The 17,974-nt window shown below is 39.4% G+C and overlaps 1 protein-coding gene across 1 annotated transcript in view; it reads left to right on the top strand.

Annotated features, from left to right (window-relative positions):
* CORO1C (coronin 1C) overlaps window positions 1–17,974 on the top strand; it is a 77,618-nt gene that overhangs the window by 15,451 nt on the left and 44,193 nt on the right. Inside the window, exon 2 of the mRNA XM_036085936.2 lies at window positions 13,342–13,541. Within this exon, the coding sequence (XP_035941829.1) occupies window positions 13,347–13,541 (195 nt within the window). The 5' untranslated portion in view covers window positions 13,342–13,346. The remainder of the gene's footprint in view (window positions 1–13,341; window positions 13,542–17,974) is intronic.

Below are 17,974 nucleotides of genomic sequence, written 5' to 3'. Positions count from 1 at the left end.
GTGAAAGGTGATTACTTTGTTTTTTGACATTGCTAGCTTTGCCTATGACTACCCTTATGAAGGTCTTCATAAAAATGTCTTTTAAAACCCCCCAAAAGATCCGGGAATCCAGTAATTTCATTTCCTGGTACAAGTTTAGTGGCAAAGAATTATTAAAATTTTATTACAGGAGTAACTCCGTCTGACTTAGTGGGAGAAACAGACTTAGCAAGTTTGAACAGTCATACAGTGTGCTTTTTACCAGTTGTTGATAAGAGAAGTAGGTCATAGGTATAGAGAGTATTTCAAAACACATACATCATTAATTTTTAAGTGAGATTGCTGGGTCAGTCATGTCTGTAAAAGTTCTGTAGTTGCTTTGAGAACTCTTGGGGTTAATTTGGCTCTTTGATGAGAAGAGTTTCAGCTTCTGAGACTAGTCTCCTGTGGTACCCTTGAGGGAGATGGTGCAGCCTCTGAATCCGATCCACAGTGTTCTCCGGGCAGGTAGTGCCTGCCTCTCCGGCTCTGTGAGGGAGGTTTCTTACGCAATTCTTTTTCAAAGCTCCAGGGCTGGGGAGAGGTGATTGTGTTTATGAAGATGCTGGTGATAAGCAGCAAATTGGGAGAATATGAGGGATAGTAAACACATCATCCTTGCACATGATCATAGGAAAAAACTCTCTTATTTTGATAGTGCAGTAACAAAAATATATTTCTGTCATTGAAGAGCCAGAGAGGACCCCTAAAACCTTATAACTCATGTTTTAGCACCTGTAAAATTTCTGTAATGTCATTATTATTTATTATAAGTAAGTTACAGGCCCTGTTAGGGCATCTTTTAGTTGATAAAGGGTCTCTAATTCAAATGTGAGAGTTAATTTGAAGATTTTTATTTTTTGCATTTAGGATCTTTATATGTTGCTATTTTGCTGCTCGTATGCTGATTTCATTTTTAAAATTTTGGCTTTATTGAGCTATAGTTGACATGAAATTGTGAGATGTTTGAAGTGTACCTTGTGGTGATTTGATTTATGTTTTATAGCTCATTTCATTTCTCATCAGACTTCATTTTTAGCATTTTCATAGCTTCGCATTCTACTCCAGATCATCAGTGTTTATGTCACCATCAGGAATCCCTAGCTTCTCTCTGTAACAGGTTCATAAAATGACTACAAAATTGCAAAAGGTAAAAGTAAGAGTTCTTTTCTTAGGAAGCTTTAAAAAGTATAAACCTGTTAGAAATTGTCCTTGATATATGGATTTCTAGCTTTTTATTCATGTCCTTTTGTGCTGTTCTCTTAGACCAGAGAGTGCATAGCCCTCTGGCATTAAGCCTAAGGATTTTCAATCAGAAGTAAAGATTTGCTTCCTTTGGCATGTTTGATGTTGTTTGTCTCTCTGTTTTGAGTGTTTACAACCAGTTTCTATATTTTATAAAATGTGAGCAAAATGCAATTTCATATTTAAAAATTGCACAAACGGGCCAAGTGGAACTGTGAACTGTCGAGGCAGCACCCCCACAAGAGAGCTCTGAGTGGCATATTGGCTGACGTGGGAAAGCCAAATTGTATGTATGATGGGGAGTTTATCATTGAAAAAGTATGAAAGTTCAGGGGGTGGAAAGTTGAACTGCCCTGTACTTTGTGGTTCAAGGTCGTTGTCTCTCTCTAGAAGTCTTTTATCTTTGGGCAAGTCACATAATGTTTCTGTGCCGAAAATGAAGGGCCTGGAATTGATGAGCTTTGGAACCTTTTCCACTCCAGGCTTCTGTGAGGACTGAGCCTGGATGCTTCTTGGTGGATCTTACTTGTGTTTTCTTTTTTTTCATTCCTGGAAAGATTTAAAAACTAAAATGATAATGGGTCATTGAATCGAAACAAAGTACATTTATAATTGATGCCTCCTTCTTGGTATCTTGCCTGTTACTTGGATGAATAATGGTAATGGGATGAAACTACTTGGAAGGCAGGAATGAGGGTGAACTCCCTCCCCCCTTTGTTCTTACCATTCTCGATGTCATAATAAATTGAATCAACATCAGGACTGTTCCATACTTGCAGTCAGTTGTCTTAAGTGGTCAGCTATTTTTCTAGGAAAAAAAAACCATTTTTTTTCCAGCACCTACATGTCATTAGTGGAGTCCACATCTCTTTCAGCCATAGCTGCTGTGTATGAGGTCTTTGGTGTATCTTTCTGTTGTGCTTTATAAGAAATGTTGCATGTGGTCTTTTTTCTTCCTTTTTAAAACAGCTTCTATTAAAGTAGGTAAATTAGGCATATTTTTTCTTAGAATGTGTCACATATGAATCTGTTAATTAAGGAATTGGCTGCAGTTAAAATGATTTGTTAGATGAATTCGAGTGTCACTGGTAGATTTTATTTAAGAGAATTCAAAACAGCTCAGCCATCTCATATCCAGAAATGATGAATGTTGAATTTTTGTATTTAATCATAGCACCTCCCGTATTTGCTTTGGGTGGCTGTTCTCTTGTGAATGTGTATTCTTCATAGGCTTACATATTCCATTTTCAGCTTCCTAAAAGCAATTTTAACTGTTCGTATTGCCATTTAAATAGCTGATTTTAGGACATTTGTTTCCTCATCCACAATCTTACCTGTCATTTTCTTTTAAATAATGCATCCGATCTCTCCCACATTGAAAAGTGCCTGCCATTAAAGCAGCAACTTAGAGGGAACATGTTCTTTCCCTGTTGGGACATTCTGGAGTCTTCCTGCGGTTGCTGCTGGCAAGGGAACACTCTGTGAGCACTGGAGTCATTGATGCTCTGGAATAGTCTCAGCAAATGTGCTGGGCAGGATTTTGCTACTAGTAGGGGTTTTCCTGTATGTGTTCCTAGCAGGATGTGTTTCCTTTCATATGAACCATAGAAATACATCTGCTGGAATCTTTAAACAGATAACTTCTCAATAAACAGGAAAATGTCAAAATTGTGGTCATTTTTTATGAGATTGATGGAAGTAGACAGAGAATAGAGAAAATGTAGTAACATTTACTCAGGTGTTTTGAGTGTATTTTATTTGGTACCATTAAGTATAAACACCCTGTCTTGTCTATGTTTTTTCGTCCTAACACCCAACACATTTCTTGTATGGCCTATGAAATAAATTTTCTAGGTATAACTTGGCAGTACCTTAAGACTTTACACTCTCCTAGAGGTTGAGGATTATTAACTGACTGTAATATGCGAGTTGTATTCTGAGTATGATTTTTTACAAACTTTCCTCTGACACTTATAAGTTTGGGGCACCTGGCTGGCTCAGTTGGTAGAGCATGCAACTCTTGATCTCAGGGTTGTGAGTTCAAGCCCCATGTTGGGTATGGAGATTACTTTTAAAAATAAAATCTTTAAAAGAAAGTAAGTCCCTAAACCATAGAGATAGACCTTATTTTTTTTTTTTAAGAATTTTTATTTATTTATCTTGACAGAGAGACAGAGAGAGAGGGGACACAAGCAGGGGGAGTGGGAGAGGGAGAAGCAGGCTTCCCGTTGAGCAGAGAGCCCGATCTGGGGCTCGATCCCAGGACCCTGGGATCATGACCTGAGCCAAAGGCAGACGCTTAATGACTGAGCCACCCAGGCGTGCCGAGATAGACTTTATTTTAACAGCTTGTTCTTAGTTAAGATGATCACTCAACATGTAAAGAAAATTTTTTTTTGTTTCCTTAGATGAGCTGTTAAGTATTGTGAATGTCAATAGTCAGCTTTTAGGTTTTATTTGAAGCAAAAACAGGAGTATATTATCAACTCATTAGAAATCTTTGTGGAAATGTAAATTTGTGCAGCCATTATGGAGGGTCCTCAAAAGATTAAAATTACCTTATGATCCAGCAATTCCACTTCTGGGTGTTTATCCAAAGGAAATGAAATCACTAACTTGAAAAGGCCCATGTACCCTCATGTTCATTATAGCATTATTTATAATAGCAAGAATTGGAAACAACCTCTGTCCTTCAACAGATGAATTGATAAAGATGATGTGGTCTGTGTATATGTATATATGTGTGTATGTGTGTGTGTATATATATATACACACATACCACATCTTTTCAATTCATCTGTTGAATATGTATATAACGTATGTATGTATGCATATAAATATGTATGTGTATGCATATATGATAGAATATTGTTCAGTCATAAAAAGAAATTCTGCCGTCTGTGACAACACGGGTGGATCTTGAGGGTATTATGCTAAGTGAAATGAGTCAGACAGAGAAATACTGTATGATATCACTTACATGGTTGTTTTTTTTTTAAATTTTTTATTGTTATGTTAATCCCCATACATTACATCATTAGTTTTAGATATAGTGTTCCATGATTCATTGTTTGTGCATAACACCCAGTGCTCCATGCAGAACGTGCCCTCCTCAATACCCATCACCAGGCTAACCCATCCTTCCAACCCCCTCCCCTCTAGAACCCTCAGTTTGTTTTTCAGAGTCCATTGTCTCTCATGGTTCTTCTGGTTTTTTTTTTTAAGATTTATTTATTTTAGAGAGTGTGTGCCCATGGGGGGGTGCGGAGAATCTCAAGCAGACTCCCCGCTGAGCACAGAGCCTAACATGGGGCTTGATCTCACGACCCTGAGATCTTGACCTGAGCTGAGATCAAGAACCGGACGCCTAACTGACTGAGCCACCCAGATGCCCCACTTCTAACAACAACAACAAAAACAAATGAACAAACAAACAAAAAAACCCAGAACAGAACTTAGAAACAGAACAGTGATTGCCAGAAGTTGGGGGACGGGGTTGGATGAAATGGGTGAAGGTGATCAAAAAGTACAGACTTGCAATTACAAGATAAGTAAGTCTTGGGGATATAAAGTGCAGCATGGCAACCGCAGGAAAGATTTAAAAAATTAAAAAAAAAATGTATTATGATAGTCACTGGACAGTCAAGACCTAACCCTAACTCTTTCCTGTCCTTCAGTATTACTTGGGGACTTGGGCAGTAGAGATGACTGCCCATGTTTCTAAAGTAGGGGTTTCAGGGCGCCTGGGTGGCTCAGTCGTTAAGCGTCTGCCTTCGGCTCAGGTCATGATCCCAGAGTCCTGGGATCGAGCCCTGCATCGGGCTCCCTGCTCGGCGGGAAGCCTGCTTCCTACTCCCCCTGCTGTGTTCCCTCTCTCGCTGTGTCTCTCTCTGTCCAATAAATAAATAAAATCTTTAAAAAAAAAAAAATAAATAAATAAAGTAGGGGTTTCAGGGGCACCTGAGTGGCTCAGTCGCTTAAGCGTCTGCCTTCAGCCCAGGTCATGATCCCGGGGTGCTGGGATCGAGTCCTGTGTTGTGCTCCCTGCTCAGCAGGGAGTCTCCTTCTCCATCTACCCTTCCCCCTGTTCGTGATCTCTCTCTCACGCTCTCTCTCTCAAATAAGTAAATAAATCTTTAAAAATAAAATAAAATAAAGTAGGTGTTTCAACTAAATCCCAGAGAGAGCATTTCATAGTTGAGCCTCTGCTCTCAATGTGTTCTCACATTGTCTTTCAAAGACATCAGTTTTTATTACAATGAAAACCATTTTGGGATAGTCCCAGTCTTGTTAGATTTGTGGGTAGAATGATAACTTTCATATTATAAGGCCTTAAGTAAGGTTTGTAATTCCTACATTTTGTGGAAATTAAAAACCACGTTGCATTTTCTCACATCTAAAGTCAGTTTATTTTGAAATTTGTAAACATTTCTTTCTTTGATTTGCTTAATGGATGACTTATTGCTACATCTTCTCCCTCTACTGATGCTGCTGATCCTACAATTGCAAAGAAAAGGCCCTATGCATTTTTAAGAGTTTGTACTTGAAAGACCTAATGAGCAGGCAACTTCTCCAAGGTTGGACTCTGACAAGAAATTTAAAATTATACCTAGTATTTCCTTGGACTTTGTGTCTATTGTATTAGTTTAGGATTTTTTCATTTATTCTTTTTAATTTAATTGAAAATTAGATTTCTTTATAAAGTGTTTTAATTTTGGGGGATACTTTAGTTGTATAATTTAGGATAAGATTATTTAACAAAAGAATTCCTAAGGTTGGATGATATGACGTCTTAATTTGGAAATTCATAGCTGAGCATTTAAAAAAACAGTGAAACACTAATGCCATTTGATAATGCAGGGGAGTTGAGAAGTTGAGATAGATCTTATTTTTTCCTTTGGGGGGAAATAGAAATATAGTAAACACTGTGCTAAGGTAGGAGAACATAAAATTTTGTAAAGGGTTCATGATAACTGATGCTAGTTCTCTTGCGTGAAGTTATACTCTTGGCCCAAAATCAGTAGGGAATTGATTAGCTCTCTTCCCCTCAGGTAGAGAAACCTATTAGGGGACTCTTCAATAATTAATGGCTAACATTTATTGGACAGTGCTTACTATGCTTCAGAGTCTATGCTAGGTACTTTGCAGATATTTTTAAAAACAGCTTTGTTGAGATACACAATTGATCCTTGAACAACATGGAGGTTAGGGGCACTGACCCCTTGTGCAGTCAAAAATCTGTATATAACTTTTGACTCCCCAAAAACTTAATATTAACAGCCTGCTGTTGACTGGAAGCCTTACCGATAATATAAACAGTCAATTAACACATATTTTGTATGTTAAATGTTATATTCTGTATTCTTACAGTAGATAAGCTAGAGAAAAGAAAGTGTTACTGAGAAAATTATAAGGAAGAGGAAATACATTTACAGTCCTGTACTGTATTTATTGAAAAAAATCTGCAAGTGCACCCATGCAGTTGAAACCCATGTTGTTCAAGGGTCAATTATAATTCACATGCCATACAGTTCACCCATTTAAAACATACAGTTCAGTGGTTTTTAGTATACGTAGTCACAGGTATGTACAGCTATTACCACAGTCAATTTCAGAACATTTTCATCACTTCAGAAAGAAACCCTGTACTTGTTAGCTGTAACTTTTTATTCCCCTGTTGTCATCTTCCTTCCCCACCCCCTGCCAAACAACCACTAATTTACTTTCTTTATCTGTCAGTTTGCCTATTCTGGACTTTATATGAATGGAATCATAATATGTAGACTTTTGTGGTTGGGATTTTGTGATTTATTCAGCATAATATTTTCAAAGTTCCTCCAAGTTGTAGTGTGTATTACCACTTCATTCCTTTTTATTGCTAAATAATATTTCACTGTGTGGGTATACCACATTTTGTTTTCCCATTCATCTAATGAGGCTCCAACCTATGGGTTGTTTCTTCCCTTTGGCTTACTGTGAATATGCTGCCAAGAACATTCACATACAAATATTTGTTTGAATATCAGTTCTTTGGGGTGTATTTCTAGGAGTGGATTTCTGGGTCATATGGTAACTGTTTAATCATTTCAAAAGCTGCGAGACTGCTTTCCAGAACAGCTCTACCATTTTATATTCCGCTAGTAGTGTATGAGGATTGTGATTTCTCTGTATCCTCATAACACCTGTTAACTCTCTGACTTTTTGATTCTAGCCATCTTAGGGGGCATGAAGTGGTATTTCTTTGTGGTTGTGATTTAAATTTCCTTAATGACTAATGATGTGCAGTATCTTTTCATGTGCTTATTGGACATTTGTATATCTGATTTGGAAAAATATCTATTCAAGTTCTTTGCTCCCCTTTAAATTGGATTATTTGTCTATTACCGAATTGTAGGAATTCTTTTTCTTTTTTAGGATTTTATTTATATATTTGACAGAGAGAGAGAGAGCACAAGTTTGGGGAGTGGCAGGCAGAGGGAGAGGGAGAAGCAGGCTCCCCGCAGAGCAGGGGAGCCCGACCAGGGACTTGATCCCAGGACCCCGGGATCATGACCTGAGCTGAAGGCAGTCGCTCAACCAACTGAGCCACCCAGGCACCCGAATTGTAGGAATTCTTCTATATTCTAGATACAGGTGCCTTATCAGATATATGATTTGCAAAAAATTTCTTCCATTCTGGTGGATTGTCTTTTCAGTTTCTTGATGGTATCTTTTGAAGCACAAAGGTTTTTAACTTTGATAAAATCCAGTTTATCTTTTTATTTTGTTGCTTGTGCTTTTGGTGGTGTCATATCTAAGAATCCTTTGTCAGATCCAAGGTCATGAAGATTTACTTCTGTGTTTTCTTCCAAGAGTTTCATAGTTTTAATTCTTTTACAATTATGTCTTTGATCCATTTTGAATTAATTATTTTGTATGGTGTAGGTCAGGGTCCAACTTCTTTTGTAGTGGCTGTCCAGTGGTCCCAGCACCTTCTGTTGAAGACTTTTCTTTCCTCGTTGAATGGTTTTGGCACCCTTGTTGAAAATCACTTGACCAAAGATGTATGAATTTATTTCTGGACTTTGAATTTCATTCCATTGGTCTATTTATCTGTCCTTCTTGTCCGTCACTGTCTTGATTTTCATTGCTTTGTAGTAAGTTTTGCAATCAGAAAGTATGGATCTTCCTAATTTGTTCTTTTTCAAGGTTGTTTTGGTTATTTTGGGTTCCCTTGCAATTCCATATGAATTTTAGAATCTGTTAATTTCTATGAAGTCAGCTGAGATTCTGATAGGGTTTGCATTAAATCTGTAGATCAATTTGGGGAGTATTGCTTTTTTTTTTTTTTTTTTTTTAAGTAGGCTCCATGCCCACCGTTGGGGGCTTGAGCTCACAACCCTGAGATCAGGTGTCCTGTGCTCTACCAACTGAGCCAGCCAGGCTTCCTGGAGTATTGTTATGTTAATGTTAAGTCTTCTGATCCATTAGCACTAGATGTCTTTCCATTTAATTGTGGTCTTTAATTTCTTTCAACAGTGTTTTGTATTTTTCAGTGTACAAGTCTTTCACCTTCTTGGTTAGGTTTATTCCTAAGTATTTTATTCTTTCTGATACTGCTGTGAATGGAATTGTTTTCTTAATTTCATTTTCAGATTGTTAAGAGTGTATAGAAATACAATTGATTCTTGTGTATTGATCTCTTATCCTTCAACCTTGCTGAACTTCTTCTAATAGTTTTTTAGTAGATTCCTTAGGATTTCTATATGTAAGATCATGTCATCTATGTTCAGAGATAGTTTCACTTCTTCCTTTCCAATCTGAATGCCTTTTATTTCTTTTTCTTGTCTAATTACCCTGGCTAGAACCTTTAGCACGTTGCTGAATAGAAATGGCAAGAGTAGACATCCTTGTCTGGTTCTTGATCTCGGAGAAAAAGCATCTTTCATCATTAAATATTGTGTTAGCTGTGGGGTTTTTGTTTTAATCAGTTTGAGGAAGTTTCCTTGTATTCCTGCTTTGTTGAGTGTTTTTATCATGAAAGTGTTGGATTTTATCAAATGCTTTATCTGTGTGAGATGATCATACGATGTTTGTTTTTATTTGATTGATATGTTACGTTATTTGATTTTCAGATGTTGACCCTACCTTGCATTTCTAGGACAGGTCCCACTTGGTCATGGTGTATAATCCTTTTTATAGGTTGCTAGATTTGCTCTGCTAGTATTTTGTTGAGCATTTCTGCATCTGTATTCATAAGACATACTGGTGTAGTTTTCTTGTGATATCTTTCTTTGATTTTGGTATTAGAGTAATACTGGCCTCATAAAATTAGTTTGGAGGTATTCTCTCCTCTTCTGTTCTTTGGAAGAATTTGTGAAGAATTTGTGTTCTTTAAATATTTGGTAGGCTTCGGTGGCAGTGGTGAAACCATCTGGACCTGGGCTTTGTCAGATGATTTTTTAAATTATTATAGGTATCAATCCCTTCATTTTATAGAAGAGGAAACTGAAGCTCAGAAAGGTTAAGTAATTCTCTAATAAGTGGCAAAACTGATCTTAATCTGAATGACTTTATGTCAGGTTCTAGGATGGTAACAATAGCTGACATTTACCACGTAGTTATGTGTCTCTAACCATACAAGGTGCTCTGACATATTAATCTCCTGCTACAATCCCCACACCAAGTGCTCATTTAATAATAGCTTCAACTTCATATGTATCATACCCGTTTTCAGATAGGGAATCTGACACTGACTTGCCCTATTGAACCTTGGCCAGGAAGTACATGATACAGCTGTGCTTCTCACTCACAAGGCTGTCTGACTCTGGAGCCTGCCCTCTAAATTGCTTTTCTCTGTTGTGTACAGCAAAAGCATCTGTGCCACATGTGGACAGCTGAGCCCAGGTCAGGTTTGACCTTGATTGTAAATGGGCTCACACTGTCCTTCAAGCTGCACTTGGACATACCTGGCTTCAGTCAGCATAGTGCTCTGGAAGTACTTTTTCTCACTTACTCTGTTATGTAGCTAACACTCTTCTCCATGGTTGTAGCAAAAGAACCTGTATATCATTCTGACTCCATGTGGTTAGGATGAAAGTAAGTTGTCACCATGTGCAATATAGAAATGACTTTTAAAGGTATTTTAGTATGGACATCAGCCAGCAGATTTGCATAATGTCTTTCAGTGAGGACATTCAGAGCACTTTATATGTTTATATGTATTTTCATGTTTTTGGTGAGATTAGATGGTATCTAGCCTATTTGAGTAAAGAGGGAAAATTCTATTTTTTAAGTTAAAGGCCCTCCTCAAATGTCCATTCACATTTCAAAGGAGGCACAAAAAGCTGACCTGATGCCTTGTGTGGGTGGAGGGGCTGGTTGAGTGGTGGAGCTCACAGAGGGAGGTTAGGTCTCATCTTCCGCACAGTGGGGTGGGTGGTATCTAGGCTAGGCCGCTGGTGTTCTGGGAGCCCCAGGAACAAGGGCTCGAGGCTCCACTGTACAGAACCAGATTGTCAGTGGTACCTGCTCATATCTGTGCTCATCTGTGCTTGGTGTTGTCTTATCCAGGGCCTGCAGCCTGGCTTCTGCTGAGGCTGGCGTGGGGCAGTCCCCTCATTGTGCAGCACTGGAGGGAGCGTATCTGAGTGTCTAGCTGCTCTTAATTTAGGTTTTCAGTCAGTTTTCTCTGCAGCCTGTTTTCCACATCCCTGTCTTTAGAGATAGACAGCTTTTCTTCTGAGTGCTCTGGGGTTTCACAGTGGGCCTTGGCAGGCATCCTTTTGTGAGCCTCTCCTCCTGAGGCACTCAGCTGAGTGGAGAACATTCACACCTCAGTCAGTTACATGTGCATGATCGCTTTCTGTCTTCCCAGATTTTCTTGTCACGTTTACTCTTTTTTTAAAGATTTTTTTTTTAAGTAATCTGTACACCCAATAGGAGGCTTGAACTTTTACAACCCTGAGATTAAGAGTCGCACTCTCCACCCACTGAGCCAGCCAGGCACCCCCACATTTGCTCTTTTGTAGGCTTCTTTCCAGTGTTCTTTCTTTTGTCCTTTGGTGTTACCTACTTTTATTCCTTTATTGGCATTTTATTAGGATTTCAGGAAGGAGTGGAGATAAATGTCATTTGTATTTCTTTTGTAAATTACCTCTTCGTGTCCTTTGTATAACTTTCTATTGGGATTTTTATGTTTTAAATCTGTAAAAACTTCATATATGAACAATAACTCTTCGACATATGGTGCAATCCTTCCTTCCCTCTCTCTTAACTTACTTTTGAAACACTTGCTGGAAGATACCGGTGGGGATTCCAGCTTCTGCTAACTTGTACAGATTGTTGTATATCGGGAAATGGATCCTGAGACCAGCTGGCTGTACATTAACTTTTATATGGATGTGATTTTCTTTTGGTTTTCACCACCTCATGGAAGCTGTCTTATCTATTCATACTTGAGAAATACTCATGCTGTTTTACAAATGACAGACTCTGGCCAAGTGGAAGCGAATCATTTGCCATCTCCTCTACCAGATACTCTAAATATATGGTCCTGGTAGTCAGCTGGAAAGGTCTGGCAGCAGCTGGGCTGAGGAACACGGGTGCTCAGATGCCTGCCAAACGTTTGTTGCCTCAGCCCAGCCACATGCCCCAGGCTTGGAAAGAGGCCACTTTTGCACATGCCTTGGAAGGGTAGGAGGCGGCCCTGGCAAGTATGAATGATCTCCCTCTGCACTTAGCAGTGGGCCCAGGGCCACGAGGGAGAGAATCCGAGGGAAGGAATTAGCAACAGCCCACCCTCTGTCCCATTTGGCATGAGGAGACAGGTGTTAACCTTCCTGCATGCGTGGTGATCAGGAGTACTGGTTTTCTGCTGAGTTGTCAGGTTTGACCATGTTCCATTTCCTCTTACGTTTTCTCCAGGCCCCATTTATCCTAGCCAATATGAACAGGATGTACTGCACATTAGCAGACAGGAAAATTATATTGGTTGCAGTTTAGGAAACCTGGATCAGGTGAGGCCTGGTGATCCCAAAGCATGAAGCTTTCAGTGCACATGTCTCTGGGATACCTAGTGGAATTTGGAGTCTGAAATGACCCATGAGGAAGCCCAGGAACACCCGGCTTGGTGTCACTTCCCCTTTCCTAAGTCCCCTGATTACTTGGGAAATGGCTGTGGTGAATGATCAGTTCTGACATGAAAACCAGCCCTGGTTTCGTTTCCCCTCCCTTTTTCCTTTCCTCTGTCTGACTGCTACTGCTATAATCATTCTGGAACTTTCTCAGGCTGGTTTACTGCCACAGTTCAGCCAGCACCTTGCTTATAGCTTCTTCCCATCTAATATGTCCAGTATGCTACTGTTAGACCTCTTGTCATCCTAAATAGCACTTTTATCACATTGCTTTCTATTTAAATCTTTGCTGTTCTTTTCTAAGACCTGGCTTTTGACCTGTCTGCTGCCTTAGTCAGACTCCTGCTAACGCTTAGCACCAGAAGTCTTGTTCTAAGTTGCTCTGATATTATTCCTATGTTGGAAGGCTTTTGAAGACAAGGATGCTTGCTTATGTCTCTTGAATTTGCCACTACACATAACCGATCTGATGGAAACACTCTTGTAAGCAGGCACAGTCCTCACCAAGGAGTCAGTGTCTGGGGAAAATGCTTAAAAACTGAGAAATTACCTTGGCAGACTGAGGAAAAAGCCACAGTATCATAACTTTTGGGGGGATTTGCTTTAGCTTCAAATTTACCAGTTAACTTCTCTTTGGAGTTTCCTTATCTATGAAAGGAGAAGGTTGGAGTGAATTATCTTTCAATTCCCACCCAACCCTGAAAGGCTAATTTTCCTTCATTTTTTGCTTTGATCTTTCTCCTGAAAATAAAACTGACGAGCTGTTTCTGGATCTTGAATTTGGAGCTTTTCATTTCTTTGTAATTCTTTCCCTGACGCATTTTGTTTTCTCTGGGTATGTGCTGCTAAAGGAAATTTGGGTTTGCCATTTGGCTACTTTTTAGGAGAGCAGACAAAATGCCATATTCTGATTTTTTTTTTTTTTTTCTGCTTGGATTTTAATGTACTTTTTGCTCTTCCACAGACACAATGAGGCGAGTGGTACGACAGAGCAAGTTTCGGCATGTATTTGGACAAGCGGTGAAAAATGACCAGTGTTATGATGACATCCGGGTTTCTCGAGTGACCTGGGATAGTTCCTTTTGCGCTGTCAATCCCAGATTTGTTGCCATTATCATAGAAGCGAGTGGGGGAGGAGCGTTCCTTGTGCTCCCTTTGCACAAGGTAAGTAATCTGACTTTTCTATTCTTAGATACCCTCTGGTAATCTTGATTTATTTCATAATAGATTGACTTTGAAGATTGATAGTTCACTAAGAGTTGTGATTGTGGAGACCATTAGACTCTGATGTAACTGAGGTTTATTCCACACACTTCACTAACCACATCAGTTTTTCTCTAACAGAATCATTAAACAAAATGGTGAACTCTGTTCTGGGTGTGCCTTACCTGGATGAAGAGATTATTATAATGATGCTGTGAGTATGGGCAGGCACAGGCATTTTATGATTTGGTTAGTAATCATCCACTTTTCACAGAAGTTTTTTCAAAAAGTGCAGTTTTTAAAAGGAGCAGAAAATTTTTTTTAAAAGATTTTATTTGAGAAAGAGCATGTGTGCAAGCAGGGGGAAGAGCAGAGGGAGGGGGAGAGAGAGAATCTCAAGCAGACTCCACGCCCAGCGCAGAGCTCATCATAGGGCTCCATCTCACAACCCTGAGATCATAACCCTAGCCAAAGTCAAGAATCTGACGCTCAATTGACTGAGCCACCCAGGTGCCCCTGGGCAGAAATTTTTAAGTTCATCTTCTTCCTCTTCTTCTCCTCCTCCTTTCTTTTCCTTCTCCTCCTTCACCTGTGAAGTCATGAGGACTGAGACTTTTTGATTTTTTGAATGGTAAATGGGATGAAACCTTAAGAAAATGTCCCCAAACAACACAGGTTTTAAATCTGGACAAGACTAAGTTTCAGCATAGAATCTAAGCAGTGCAAATAAGTGGTACAAATAAAGGATCTTTACTGAAAGTTGTTACGTGTGACCTTCAACCTTACTGGGCTTCCCAGTCTCCTGACTTTATCCTTCCAGGGAGCCGTCTCCAGTATGGGGGAGAAGATAGGAGATTTGTGAATTTCTGACTGTTCTTGAGTATTGTAGGTGAAACTCAGCACTTGCTTTAACAGGAAATCCCAGGATTGCAGATAAGTGGGTGGTGTGAAGAGAGAGAGCAAGGCTGGAAAGAGTCTTTTTCTAGTTGGCTTCTAAGAGGAAAATAAGTTAGATGAGTCCTGAACTCTAATGATAAGGGCTTAGTACCGGTGAGGATGCAGGTGTTGGGTCACGTTACAGCTGTTTCCATTCTGCTAACATTGGGTCTCCGTGAGTCTGAGCCATGTATATTAGGGGTACATCTCATCATAACGGACTGTGTGTTTCTGAACATGGTTACAGTAAAGTGAATTTCTGTCAAAGTATTGTTTTCCATTATATTTTGATGTTTTTTTCCTTGGGAAAATTCTCACTGGGAAAACTTCCAATTCCCCGGTACTTTACTTTCTCTCAGATACTCATGACTGACTTATTTTAACGTCTGATTTTTACTTCAGTGGCCAGATTGATGTGATATTATACAGTAGGACCATCACACTACAGAAATAGTAGATGGATACCCTTAGGGAACAAATTTGATAAGTGTTTCCAAACGTACTTTCTTACTGGCAGAGTTGTTGATTATATTTTAAAGGAGACTCTTTTCCTTCTCATTCCTTCATTGAAATTTAATTTTCTACTCAGATACTTTTATTTCTGTGGAGAAAATTGCTGTTTAGTGGCAAATAATACATTACAGTATTACAACTGCTTACCTGATTCTAGAGTGGGAGTTTGAATTTAATGTCAGTTGCATGTGGTAGGTTTTACGGTGGCCTTCTGAGAGGAACACCTCAGCTTGTCAACCGACATCAGGCACCGGAGCACCAGGATGTGTTTTGGAGTTTGAGTTTTTATTCTCCCTTCTATAGACTGAGATACATTTAAGACTGACTTATTTATTTACTTATTTAGCTCCAAAGAAATGGAACAAGCCAATTAAGCCCCAAAATAAACTTTTGAATGGTTAATCTTCCTCTGAGTTCCTAGATAGTTCTCTTCAAGTTCCACATCCACAAAAGGCTCTGTGAATCCATCTTTGCTTTTACAAACCACAGGAAGCTTTGAGTTTCATTTATATCATGTAAGGGAGACCTGTATGCAGTTCCTAAGCCAACTGGATCTTATGATTTGGTTTTTGCTTGCGTTAGTATTTTGTTCTTTTACCAGTTGTATAGGAATTAAGGTAGAATAACTTGCTTTAAAAATTGCCATGTTTGGAAGAAGTGTTAGTTTTTGGAGGAGCCTCAAGGGTCATTTTCCCAGACTATAATACGGTCTATGTGGCTTTGCTCCTTAAATATTAATTTATTTTGGAGGAGGTGACATTGGCTTAAACTAAGCGCAGCTATTGGAAATAAGGCCAGTACTTGGTGTTTAATGACTTTTATAATTGATGGGTTCACATGTACTATGTGGGATTTTGTGTATTAAAGTGTCTGTATTTTAGCCCTTAGGGTCAGTGTGGCATAGAGAAAGAACACGGGTCTGGGAATTGGGGAGCTGGGGGTCGTTCAGTCCTGGCTCAGCCACAGACTTGTAGTAGGACATGGATATGTCTATCCTTCCTACAACTTCAGTCTCTTGACAGCTTTGAAATAGTTTTATAATGAGGTGCTGCTTTTGTTTAAAGCTAAGGAAAACCAAATTCTTAAATATAATAGGAAGTGATGCTTGAAACTAAGATTGCAGGAAATGATGCTCTAGGTGTGTACTGGACTCCAGTGTGTGTTAGCAGTCTGGGATTCCTCTAAACATGAATTGTAGGAGATGGGCATGGTTTTTAATAGCCATCTCAGAGACTTCTATTAATGCCCCCTACCCCTTTTTTTTTCTGGTTATAAACAGGTGAGTTTTGGTGATGCTTTTGGGGCTCTCTGTACATACTAATACTGAATATGCATGTATTGATCTTAAGATGTATTGTGACTCTTCCACAAAGCTTCCTGTTTAAAAACATGGCCTTCCATGAATTTATCTTCAAAGCTAGTTAGTGTCAGCAGTAAATAGGGCTTATTATTGCTACTTCATGAGGTTTGTGGTTAGATTCTGGGAAAGTCGTATCACTGTGGACTTAAAAAAAATTGGAAAGAGTAGTAGGGACAAATACATTAAAATACATACATAGCAAGAGGCAAGCTTAGGAATGAATGTATATTTATTTTAAGTGTGTGGTTTATGAGGTTTTCGTTAAGAAGGTTTTATTAGGGAAAGTGGGATTGTAGGAAGTCACTCTAGAGGACTACAGAAGGTACTCAGCCCTGACGTGGGGTGATTTAGATTAGCACACGTGGTTCAGGATCTCTTTTGTAATGCTCCCATCAAGCTGTGGCATGCCATGCTGTCATGACTTTCAAGGTGTGGCTTAATACATTTTCTTATTATTTGGTCTTTCAGAGGATGAATAACAGCAGTCTTGCAGAACAGAAGTTGGCCTTGTGGTTTTGGCTGTAGGGATTCCCCCCACCCCAACAATTACACAGGCTGCCTTGTATCAAGAACATGCAGGTTTTAGCTCTCAGTGCACTCACTATACCGTGTGGGCAAGAACAAGCCTCTCCTGTGTGGAGTTAGCCGCACTGGTGATGGCGGATGAGGCATTCCCATCCCTGTCGTGAAGCATGGTGGCTTATACACACCAGTGTTTGTGGGAAGGTGCATGTACGTGCATGCACATACACACTAAAGCTTCAGATCACAGTGAATCTGTAAATCCTAACTTAAAACAAGGGTGGGGGGAGTTGGTTAGAATTCTCTGCTCTTGATCTCTTAACATTCACTTAGGTGGGGGCACCTGGGTAGCAACTGCCTTCGGCTCAGGTCATGATCCTGGAGTACCAGGATCAAGTCCCGCATCGGGGCTTCCTGCTTAGCAGGGAGTCTGCTTCTCCCTGTGACCTCTCCCCTCTCATGTTCTCTCTCTCTCAAATAAATAAATAAAATCTTCTAAAAAAAATTAACTTAGGTGGAGGATGCAAATTGCTTTCTCCCTTCCTCCCTTGACTATTCTTACTTTGGGTTATTGGAGTGATGGCTGATTTCATCCTCCCAGTAATTGCCTCTGAGGCAGCTCTGCTCTGGGCCAGGGTGGGCTGGGTGTGGCCAGGCCTCTGTTACCCTTTTGGGTAACTATCCCCTCTCCTTCTAGCTTCTCTGGTATAGCTGTGCAGTACCTTCTTGCACACAGTTATGTTTCTCCCATTTGTTTTAGAAACTGTATGTAGGCGTACTGTGACATGGCTTTATTTATGTCTGTGAACTATCTTTTCAACTCATCTGGTGGTCTTTCTCAACTAGAGTTTTGTGAAAGAATTCAGTCCTACAGAAAATTATTTCAGTAAATATTTTCTTAGTTCTCTCAAGGATGGGACATGCTATGCCTTCCAGATGCATAGGAGAGAAATTAAATTCATTACATGTATTTGCTGCCTTAGAGCATTAGGACTTATTTTTAAATCTCATAGAACCTGGGTTGACAAGGGCTGCTTTAGAGTGTTATTCTGTCCTATTTATT

Source organism: Halichoerus grypus, chromosome 13 (genome assembly GCF_964656455.1).
Source record: "Halichoerus grypus chromosome 13, mHalGry1.hap1.1, whole genome shotgun sequence".
In the NCBI taxonomy this organism is placed as follows: Eukaryota; Metazoa; Chordata; class Mammalia; order Carnivora; family Phocidae; genus Halichoerus; species Halichoerus grypus.
The sequence above is the reverse complement of the archived record's forward strand: the minus strand, read 5'-3'. Positions and strand labels throughout refer to the sequence as shown.